The sequence below is a fragment of the Balaenoptera musculus genome, chromosome 17 (assembly GCF_009873245.2).
Source record: "Balaenoptera musculus isolate JJ_BM4_2016_0621 chromosome 17, mBalMus1.pri.v3, whole genome shotgun sequence".
Classification (NCBI taxonomy): Eukaryota; Metazoa; Chordata; class Mammalia; order Artiodactyla; family Balaenopteridae; genus Balaenoptera; species Balaenoptera musculus.
The window spans coordinates 25,290,166-25,302,622 of NC_045801.1; the positions used below are offsets into that span (position 1 = coordinate 25,290,166).

The 12,457-nt window shown below is 32.3% G+C and overlaps 1 protein-coding gene across 3 annotated transcripts in view; it reads left to right on the forward strand.

The window, feature by feature from the left end:
• CSMD3 (CUB and Sushi multiple domains 3) overlaps positions 1 to 12,457 on the forward strand; it is a 1,196,954-nt gene that overhangs the window by 395,563 nt on the left and 788,934 nt on the right. For all 3 annotated transcript variants that reach the window (XM_036830958.1, XM_036830959.1, XM_036830960.1), the window contains exon 6: positions 5,756 to 5,868. In XM_036830958.1, coding sequence (XP_036686853.1) covers positions 5,756 to 5,868 — 113 coding nt within the window. The remainder of the gene's footprint in view (positions 1 to 5,755; positions 5,869 to 12,457) is intronic.

Below are 12,457 nucleotides of genomic sequence, written 5' to 3' on the forward strand. Positions count from 1 at the left end.
TGACAGTGAAAACACGATGATCCAAAACCTATGGGATGCAGCAAAAGCAGTTCTAAGAGGGAAGCTTATACCAATACAATCCTACCTCAATAAACAAGAAACGTCTCAAATAAACAACCTAACCTTACAGCTAAAGCAATTAGAGAAAGAAGAACAAAAAACCCCCAAAGTTAGCAGAAGGAAAGAAATCATAAAGATCAGATCAGAAATAAATGAAAAAGAAAATAAGGAAACCATAACAAAAATCAATAAAACTAAAAGCTGGTTCGTTGAGAAGATAAACAAAATTGATAAACCATTAGCCAGACTCATCAAGAAAAAAAGAGAGAATACTCAAATCAACAGAATTAGAAATGAAAAAGGAGAGGTAACAACTGACACCGAAGAAATACAAAGGATCATGAGAGATTACTGCAAGAAACTATATGCCAATAAAATGGACAACCTGGAAGAAATGGACAAATTCTTAGAAAAACACAACCTTCCAAGACTGAACCAGGAAGAAATGGAAAGTGTGAACAGACTAATCACAAGTACTGAAATTGAAACTGTTATTTAAAAACTCCCAACAAACAGCAGTCTAGGACCAGATGGCTTCACAGGCAAATTCTCTCAAACATTTAGAGAAGAGCTAACACCTATCCTTCTCAAACTCTTCCAAAATATAGCAGAGGGAGGAACACTCCCAAACTCATTCTATGAGGCCACCAGTACCCTGATACCAAAATCAAAGATATCACAAAAAAAGAAAACTACAGGCCTTATCACTGATGAACATAGATGCAAAAATCCTCAACAAAATACTAGCAAACAGAATCCAACAGCACATTAAAAGGATCAGATACCATGATCAAGTGGGTTTTATCCCAGGAATGCAAGGATTCCTCAATATACGCAAATCAATCAACGTGATACACCATATTAACAAATTGAACAATAAAAAACATATGATAATCTCAATAGATGCAGAAAAGCTTTTGACAAAATTCAACACCCATTTATGATAAAAACCCTCCAGAAAGTAGGCATAGAGGGAACTTACGTCAACATAATAAAGGCCATATATGACAGACCCACAGCCAACATCATTCTCAGTGGTGAAAAACTGAAACCATTTCCACTAAGATCAGGAAAAAGACAAGGTTGCCCACTCTCACCACTATTATTCAACATAGTTTTGGAAGTTTTAGCCACAGCAATCAAAGAAGAAAAAGAAATAAAAGGAATCCAAATCAGTAAAGAAGACGTAAAGCTGTCACTGTTTGCAGATGACATGATACTATACATAGAGAATCCTAAAGACTCTACCAGAAAACTACTAGAGCTAATCAATGAATTTGGTAAAGTAGCAGGATACAGAATTAATGCACAGAAATCTCTTGCATTCCTATACACTAATGATGAAAAATCTGAAAGAGAAATTAAGGAAACACTCCCATTTACCATTGCAACATAAAGAATAAAATACCTAGGAATAAACCTACCTAAGGAGACAAAAGACCTATATTCAGAAAGCTATAAGACACTGATGAAAGAAATTAAAGATGATACAAACAGATGGAGAGATATACCATGTTCTTGGATTGGAAGAATCAACCTTGTGAAAATGACTCTACTACACAAAGCAATCTACAGATTCAATGCAATCCCTGTCAAACTACCAATGGCATTTTTCACAGAACTAGAACAAAAAATTTCACAATTTGTATGGCAACACAAAACACCCCGAATAGCCAAAGGAATCTTGAGAGAGCAAAACGGAGCTGGAGGAATCCGGCTCCCGGACTTCAAACTATACTACAAAGTTACAGTAATCAAGACAGTATGGTACTGCCACAAAAACAGAAATATATATCAATGGAACAGGATAGAAAACCCATAGATAAACCCGTGCACATATGGTTATCTTATATTTGATAAAAGAGGCAATAATATACAATGGAGAAAAGAGAGCTTCTTCAAAAAGTGGTGCTGGGAAAACTGGACAGCTACATGTAAAAGAATGAAATTAGAACACTCCCTAACACCATACACAAAAATAGACTCAAAATGGTTTGAAGACCTAAATGTAAGGCCAGGCACTATAAAACTCTTAAGAGGAAAGCATAGGCAGAATACTCTATGACAGGAATCAGGCAGGTGATTATTTGAAAAATCATGGGTTTAGGTTTGACTCTGTCTATAGGTACTAAAGATGAGGTAAAACAGATCATTAGATTCTACTGATCTTAGGGAACTGGACAGATTGAAAAATAGTTGTTAGAGCCACCAAAGATGACACCTGTTGTTGCAAATGCTAATTTTGAGAAAGTTGAGAACCAGAGTCAACAGATGACAGCAATGAGTATCTGTCAAGAGAGTTATAAACTAATGGCATAAGTTCAGAGTAGTTCTAGGGAGTTTTGAAAAAAATGGTAAAGACCTCTGTTTCTCTCAGGATTCTTACACTTAATTGATTTAAAAAAAAATCTTGTAAGGGTTATGATCATATTCTCTAAGGTACTATCTGTAAAAGAAAATGTTGCATTTAGTTTTAAATATCAATTTATTATTTAGGTACTATTTCTGTGGAAAATAATGTAAATAAAAATAAATATAGCAAAGATTAATTATGGCCAGTTACACTGTATTATTTTCAGTATTCTATTTTGAATATGCAATGAAATTTTATATCATTATTAATTTACAGTGTTCATTCAAATTTATTAATTACACAAAAACCATGTCTTAAATTCTTTTTGGGTACAAATAACTGCTGTAGGATGTGGATTTATGACATTTATCATTATGATTATTTTCATTGATTTATTTCTCCTAAAATCCAGTATAGTAATTTGTGACATATAATCATGAGTATGGCTATTTCGAGTGTAAAATAGAGAAGGTAATAGACCAATTGAAACCTCATTTCTAGACATTCTTTATCAGGTTACTCTTTTTTTTTTTTGGTACATCATTTGCCGCCTTCTGAAATTATCTCACTCATTTGTTTTTGTTACCTTCTTTATTTGTAAGACCACAGATCTTGTATGTGTTGTTTACAATTATATTTCCAACCCTTAGCATCAGTGTTTGTCATATGGTAAGTGCTCAATAAATAATTGAGTATACTTAATCTTTTCAGTACCAAGGGGTGATTCTCACTGTCTTTATACTAGAATGAATCCATATTGCCTACCTTCAAATGACCATAGTAATGTCATATAGGATTAACAGTGATTTATACTTACGAAATATCTCCCTTAGTATTTAAGAAATTAATTATCTCAATTAATTAGTTTAATGGAATCTTTCTAGTTGGCACATATTCTTAGTCCTCCATTTCTCATACCTCCTGATAACATGTGAAATGTGTTGCAGATATATGTAAATTCATTTACTAGATTGCTCCATAAACCACAAAGTCATACTGTGTAAATCATGTTTAAATAGTGAGCAATACTAAGTTACCACAGTCAGGAAAGTCCGTGTGATTCCCTTATAACCAGTGAAGCTATTTTCATTCTCTGGTGGCAAATGAGTCTTTGGTGCACTTGCTTTCTATTTCTAGTTCAGTGTCTTGGCTTATCTACAGTTGTGCTTCATGAGAATAAGCACTGAGGCTGTCAGGAATATCCTCTTAGTTCCACCTCTGTTAAGTTGCCATTTTTGCTCCACCTCATGTACATTGTGTTTCTAGCTGCTGCTGCTGTAACATCTTCAGTTCTATCTTTCCCAATTCCTGAAGGTGAATTCAGGTTAAAAACTATAGTTCCATAGTAGCTATTACTTGCTTTTACTACACTCTCTTAATGAAATTATCTTCGATGTTCCTGAGAAAGATGGAAAGTTCATCCTTTTCATTGTCTGTTTCATCTTCTTTCCTCTCACACTTTTCGTGATGTCCTTGTTGAGCTGCTTCTCATCTGTTGGATTTTTTAAAGACTGTTCTCCAAACTCTGTTCTTTAGTCTTTTACAACCATTCATGTATTGTACTCTCATTACATTTAGAAATGTGTGCAGCCTGTCAGAAATAATTTAAACTTTTCCTAATGGATGTTTATGCTCATTGAATCGGGGAATTGAAGAGAATCAAATTGTAAATCAAAATCTGGCATAAAACATGCTACTGTACTGAAAATATAATTGTACCAAATCCAAGTTTTGTTTTGTTTTTTCATTGAATTGCTGTCTGAACCAAACCAACCAACAAGCAAACAAAAGTAAAGATAACTTGGATACTGCATTTTCTGAAAGTAATGAAGTAAATTTTTAAAACTTGAGTTTTAAAATTATACAGGTATGTTATATGTCTGTCTTTACTCAATTCAGATATGAAAAAACAGCCGGCTTGACTAGTAAACAGTCACCCCTATGAAAAGAGGAAATAAGGCATTGATGAGGAAAAATTAAAGAAAATTCATTCCAAAGCTGGTGGAGAAATGAGAACTATACGGGATAGAACCCAACTTGTTCATGTTAGAATCCAAAAATTTGGATTACACAGTAATGTTGCCAAGCCCATTCTGTTCATTCATGGGCACAATGATAAAATAAATGTGAATTCATATTTTTATGCTATGGCAGGTGGTCATCCACTAAAAGTGATGGCTAGCTCCCAAATATTCTAGGAGAAGTGAGTTTTAGGAAATAAAGGGGGAGGATGTAGGATAAAGGGTTTTTGCATCACTGTGTCTACACCTGCTGATTACATGTGCAAGGATGGATATTCCAATCTCCCCTACCTGTCCCCTAGAATGAATGGCTGCCAAGCACTGAGAGAAGAAATCACCTCCCCCTAACACACACACACACATACACCAGCTGTCTAGTTTGCCTTCCTATGAAGAAAAGTGTAAGCTTTGAAGAAGCGGAAAGATATGTCATATACTGGTTATTAGGAAACCTTATTCTAAAACTCTCTTTCATAATGTGATAGTCTTTTGAGAGTATTTTACCTTGGCTTTATAACACACACCTAGTATTTAAATGGTTAGGTATGTAGGGGTGGTATTCCTTTGTTGAATTAAATCAGCAAAACTACTTTGCTGGAAATCTTCAAAAGATTATAGAGCAAGAGAGTTATTTCATCTATTAATCATGACCAGGATCTGGGGCATAGTTTAAAATTTTTGCTTTAAGGAGATTATGTAGTGCTACCTTTGTGACTAGATATGTGGTGACTATATATCCAAAATACAGTCTGTTTTCTGTCTATCAGTTGGAGCAGACCTCCAGTGCCTTACAGAAGTATGCATTATAATGAGAGCTAATCATTAAATGTACAATATTGTGAAATTACATTAAAATAGTGCTTGTTCTATGAAATGAAATTGTGAAATCTTCCATTGAATGTGAAATGCTGAAAATATGTTAAATGGAAAAAGTATATCAATTGCTTTAAAGTCTTTCTGTTTTGTAACTATACTGTATTGATACATACATGGGTTATGCTGTGACCAGCACTGTCAGCTCAGCAGCCATTATGTTTATTATTGTCTATTCAATAAATTTTGGAGAATCAAAATTATATGTAGTTTACAGTTGATTTTACTAATATATGCAACCCGATTGGAATAGCTTATTTTGGAATTACACTATTCTATGATTGACTTTTCTATGCATAAAATAACTATTTCACTTGTGCTTAAAAAGTTAGCAAGGCAAAGTCATGAATATTGTATACAAGTAGACATTTTTGGGGGTCCCAGTTCAGTGAAAATGTTTACTACTTAAAAGCTTTTTAAATTTTTTTTGTTGTCTTCTGTAATTCAGGTTATCTGGAATGAATATACCACCACCAATTATCAGCAACAAAAACTGGCTCAGACTGCATTTTGTTACAGACAGCAATCACCGATATCGTGGATTTAGTGCTCCATATCAAGGTATATTTAATGAATACGTCTGCCTCTTTTGATGTGTAAAATGATTTTGGTATACACAACTACATTTTATGATAGAGGCAAAATATCTTTAGCATTAACACATGGTAGTTTGAATAAGCAAAAATGGTCATTTTCTTGCTGAGGCAATATCGTGATCATAACTAAATTACGGTATAAAAGTTAGTTGAGTTTTGTAGTACACTGTCCAGAATAAAGACTATTGTAACCTCTAAAAGGTAATGTGTAACAGGTGTAATATTTACCTTTAATAAAGTGCTTCAGTAGTTGAACATACTACCTAAACATGTACCACAAAACACTGCAGAAAACTGCAGTTGTAAATAGGCTCTTCATCAATTGAAATCCATTTCCATATACAGTGTTTTTGCAAATGTTACTTTCATTAACTTTGTTAGGATTATTATCTACAGGTATAAGTTTTGAATAAGTGAGATATAGTATTTGATATATTAACTTGAAAAAACTCTTTGTTTAGAATTTGATTATTATGGAGTATTAATAAAAATGTAGCTTCTACAATGTTTAGTAATATTATGTGGGTTTGGTGCACTTATTCTCAGACTACTTGTGTTAATAATTCATTTCATTCTTAGCAGTGTATCAGCGACTGTTCAGGGAATAGTGAACATTGCCACAGTTAAATATTTCCATTTATCTGTTTTTTTTAGTGCTTTCTTTTTTAATAATCTTCAGCTGAAGCACTTTGTAAATTGAATATGATGACTTTAGGCAGCTTATAGTTAATACCTAAAATAGTATTAAACTACATATTGTTTTCTGGAATACAAATTTCAACAATTTATACTTTGGAGACCAGTAACCTTTCTACAGATGCCCTATCAATACGTTTCTCACAGTAATAGCAACAGATTAATGTTATTGGTATTTGTAATATTTTATTGGGTATCACTGTAATAAAAATTCCTAAGATTGTAACTTAAAAGTAAAGATTTTAGACAAAGTCCACTCTAGAAAAACCTGTAATTTCTATTTGTTAAGTAGTTAATTCGAATGGAAACATGAGTGCAAATTTGCTCTTAAAGCTATGCATTGTATTAACATCTCTCATGATAGAATATATTGTCTATCATATCTGTTATCATCATAAAACTATATATTTTAAAAATAAAAATTAAATGTTTATAGAAAAACTTATTTTCCTTTATTTTATTAAAAATAACTGTTTGGGCATAGTAACTCGAATCTTATCAGTTTTAACCAGTGTCACTTTTAAATTTGCAATCATATTTTACTGAGTTTCCATTTAAATTTCTAAAATTTTTGTGTAGTTCAGAAATAAGAAGTCTTTTTATTGAAAATAATTAGCTGTTGTAGAGCCTCTTTATCTCTGGGTTCACCCCTTTCCTTGTGGAGTTTTCCACTCACATAATTTTATGGCTCTGATTCGCTCTTCAATGAATTAAGGCAGATGGCATGGCAGAAGTTCAAAAGACTATCATCTTTGACTCATGTGGTGATCCTTTCTGTTTGATTCATAGAATCTTTCAGTAAGACATCTTCTACTCTTTATCTGAATAGAAATAAAGTAGCACTTATTTTATATTTAAATGTACAGCCTGGAGAGAAAAAAACAAACATAGATCTCTTATCTTAAAAAATAAAATGGTATTTCGTTTGTTTTATGCAGTATGGTTTCATGAAACTGGTATCTTTAGATAGGTTGTTTTGCATTATAAGACAGTAGTACAAAGCTGCTAGTAGATTTGTGTGCTTAATTATCATTTTCAGTATTCTACTCACTAATCTTAAATTGACTTTTATAGTATTTTCAAGATTCAGTTTGATTTTCCTGCATTGCCTGTCTGGTTTTAGCCCTGAAGAATAACATATCAATGAATTTACTGTAGTAAAATAGAAAGGAAGTGTTTTATGGGGTATGAATTATTTCTATTTTCAGCAGGAAAAGGAGCTCAAAAGAGGGTAATTTTTGGTGTAATCTGTATCTTCACACTGTAGAGGGAATAAGTGGCCTGAGAAAGTATAAGCTATAATTTTATAATTAAATCAAGGAAACGTTTTAATATATAAAAACACACCTTTGCATTGTATCCTTTTAAAACTTTCCTGATTCAGCCTTGATTTTTCTAATTGCATTATCTCCAAATAATATTTTACCTAAACGTAAGCTCAGTTGGAGAAGCAGTTCTTGAAACTATAAGCAAAGAAATTTTGATTAACAAAAACTCTACTAGACTAACTTAAATAGCTATAAAATTCATAATTCTGACATGCTGAATACATGCCCTGGCATGAACTGATAATCATGCTTTTTAGATTGTTCATGCTACCATATAATTTCAGTGGTGTCTAAATTATAACTAATTCAAGATAGAAAATTTTGTGGAATATACTATTCAAAAGTCACAACCAAGTCTCCATGTAGCACAGCTTCCTAATAACTCAAATACTTACTGAGTACTCAGTAATTATTATTGATTTATCTAGTCTTTTGAGTTCATTTAATGTTCTAAGTTTCCAAAGATTGATGACTTTCCCCATAGCATTTCTGTTTAATCTGTATTCTTTATAAAATACCGTGAAAATTAACTGAAAACTCCTAAGGATTCCTAAATACCATTAGCTATTTTTTATAACTTGTCCCTTAATTGATCCCGTAATTGATGGAGTAGGCACATAGACACAGCAACATGCTTTCCCCCATAGGACCTCCTTTCAGTTGTGTTATAGGCTGGCTTCTTTATTATTTTAGATATAATAATTTAAATCGGGTTAAGCAGAGGTTGAGGATAACACATTAACAAATATAGTATGTTCTGACTCAAAAGTACTGAGAAAAATCATGATTTAAATGAAATGACTTTGATACAGTATGTTTTCCCTCCCCCAGGTCCCACATTGAAAATATTCACATGTATCTAAAATAAATAAAACGGCTCCTGCCCCCGCCAAGTTTATTTATACTGGAAATCTCTTCTTTTAAAACTCTATTCTTATCTCTTCTATGCTTTAAAATTTTTCCTTTATAAATTTTCAATTCTCCCCCAAAGAAAATCACTTCAATGTCATTTTACTATATTAGTCTTTGATTTTAAATAAGATTCCTGCATTCAAGTTCCATTAAGTCTCTTCTAATGAGAACTTGAATAGTGCTACTACACACATAAATAGTATAACTTTTCATTAACTGTGGTATTTGGAAGTTCTCTATTTATTGAAATCCCCATATTATTGTCACTTGATCTTTATTATAAACCTAAAATCTATTATTTTCCATTTACATGAATAATTGATCAAGTTTTCTTAATTTCTAAATTGGAAGGAGATTTTCAGATGACAACTGTCCAATAGAGAAACTTTTACCTTTAGGTGATGTTTATTAAAAAGTATTATTTTTATCCATAAATATCACATATTCAAGTGTGAAAATTATTACAACATTTTTCATTTTAAGTTATTCAGCATATCATACTTTTTTAATGTGCAAAGATACTACAGCTGTAGATATTTATAAAATTGTTTTTGGCATGTAAGTTTAGGAATTACAACATTTAATTGATTCCAAATATCTAAATATATGAATATTCCTATATTATAGATTAAGCCTTCTAAATCCTTATAGATTTTATCACATTTTGATTTTTCTCTTATCTTTCATAATTTTGTTGATATGACTCTTCTTATGCAGGTTAACATTTTATAGACAGTTTCAATTAAACAAAGGTATGTCAATAGTAATACAGTGTATTTTCAATTTATGTAGAAAAATATTTCATATAGGGTCTAAAAGAGATTATCCTTTTGGGATCAGCTGTGCCTCTTTTTGGTAAGAAAAACATTTAATGGACAAAACTTTCAAATCGTATTGAAAATTCACTGCCATAAACCCCAGTTATGCAGAGGCCCTTGCTTGACATTTTAGACGCACATAATTTAAGTGGGAAATAACTTCAGACTAGTTACTCTGTTTTTTACAGTTGGAAATGTTTTGACCTAAACGTGTGTGCACTGTTACTGAACAAAAATAAATAAGATTATCAGCGATGCAACGTAATATAGTGGGAAAGAATAGGATTCGGGGGTCAGAAGATGAGCGTTGAATTGCAAAGTTACTAACTGCTGTCTAAGTTGTCTTGAACCTTGGTTTCCCAAAGAGTAAAAATAGTCACAGTGGCTAGACATGTTATTGTTATGCAAATCAAATGGCATTAAGATTTCTTATAGTAAAATTCAGACATGCAGTCAATAAAGATGCTGTTTTATGAAAGAGACAATCAACCATATGGAATGAGTGAGAAACACACTGTCTAACAATGAGGTACAAATAGTTAAAAAATTGTGACCAAACATAAAATTTAAATCCAGGAATCACAATTAAAAGGAAAATGTTAGGTTTTGTATTTCTCACTGTCACAAATGAGGGTGTCCATATTTCTCCAGGAAAAAAGCACTTATCCTTAGAACTGAAATTTAAAATAGGATTTTTGTTAAAACTGTAACTGAGAAACGGTTTCCTCTGTATAACAGAAGTTTTAAAATCATAAATAAAATCCAGGTTTAAAAATAGAGCACAGCATCAAAGCAATCTGTTTAATTACATTTTTTTCTAATTTTGTTTAGACATCAGTTTTTCTTATTGTACCTTCATATTTACATTGTTTAAAAAAAGGGAGGGAGGGTTCCCTTTTCTCCACACCCTCTCCAGCATTTATTGTTTGTAGATTTTTTGATGATGGCCATTCTGACCGGTGTGAAGTGATAGACTCTGTCATACAGAGTGAAGTAAGTCAGAAAGAGAAAAACAAATACCATATGCTAACACATATATATGGAATCTAAAAAAATATGGTTCTGATGAACCTAGGAGCAGGACAGGAATAAAGACGCAGATGTAGAGAATAGACTTGAGGACATGGGGAGGGGGAAGGGTAAGCTGGGACGAAGTGAGAGAGTAGCATGGACATATATACACTACCAAATGTAAAATAGGTAGCTAGTGGGAAGCAGCCACATAGCACCGGGAGATCAGCTCAGTGCTTTGTGACCACCTAGAGGGGTGGGATAGGGAGGGTGGGAGGGAGACACAAGAGGGAGGAGATACGGGGATATATGTATATGTATAGCCAGTTCACTTTGTTATACAGCAGAAACCAACACAACATTGTAAAGCAATTATACTCCAATAAAGATGTTAAAAAAATGAATGAATAAATAAATAGGGTAGCTACCAGGAAAACAAAAACCAAAAAACTCCTTGATAGCATTTTCTTGTGTGATGTAAATGTATATTTCATAGTTGTGCCAATATAAAATTTAAGGCCTTTTATCATATTAGTTGATAATGATGTTAGAATTAAATTCTTCCATAGCTAATTATATTTATATTTTCATTCCAATCCTTAAAATTTATTTTCCAGTCTTATGTATCTCCCAGCCCAAAATTCTGTTCGTAAATTGTGGGTGTGTTTAACAGTAACTGGGTAGTTATCATTTCATTTCAAATGAAATTTGAAATATATAAAGAAATAGTCACATAAATCAACATATTAAATAGTGGATTGAGATTCTATTATACAAATTTCATTATTTTCTAAGGAATTGAATCAGTCTTCATAACCTTGATACTTGAGGGACTCTGACTTATAGTCAAAAAGGAAAATATTATAGATTGTTACTTTAAAAAAAGGTCTATAATGCTTACATTTGCTAAGTGTTCTTTCTTAATGTGTTTAATTTATATATATAAACCCATTATTGCTATATCTTAAAAAGTGAAAGGCAAATTATATTAACCTTATTTTAAAATCTCATGGAATTTGTGAAAATCAAAAAATATCTTAGTAAAATAAATGTGATTTATATTACTTTCTTCAAATACAGCAGCTACTATTAATAGGAGATAATTGATCAAATATCCAGTTTTAATATAGATCATTTAAAACATCTAGTAGGTTTAAAATGTAGTACTTGATGACTATAAAACTGAAACAAATTATTTTTGTTTATTATTTTAATTTGGATCACACATGCCTACTGGTGATGGAATAAACTTAAAATTTGACAGTCTCTTCTAGGATAAAAGTCTCTTTTGTGTTAACTTAGCTTCCCTGGGGCAAACGTTCAAACTTTCAGGGCTTAGGTCACCTCCTTCCTTTTAAAAGAAAGCTTCTAGTTATAAGTGATATTCTATGAGGCCTAATAGTAATGGGGTGAAACCTACTAGTTATATGTAAACCCTTGTTCTCATTCATGAATATTAGCTGGTTTCAGTGAAGACACCATTTCTTGGTACCTGAGAATCCTGTAGACATCACTGCTGGTGTCCACAAGGCAACTTATAGTTTGCAGTTTTAGCATGGTCAGTGGTGCACCTTTCTGACTCGACTCCATGATACTTTTTGCTGGGTCTTCCATTCAATCTTTAGCTGGAACTCTTTAAACCACATATTCTACAATAAATTTTATTTTTCTCTTACCATGATAGCCCCATGGCAGGTTCCTGGCTCTCTGTTAACTCACTCATATGTGTCTGCCACCCAAAACCCATCCTTCAACAAAATGTAAAACTACCAACTTGGACATATATTAT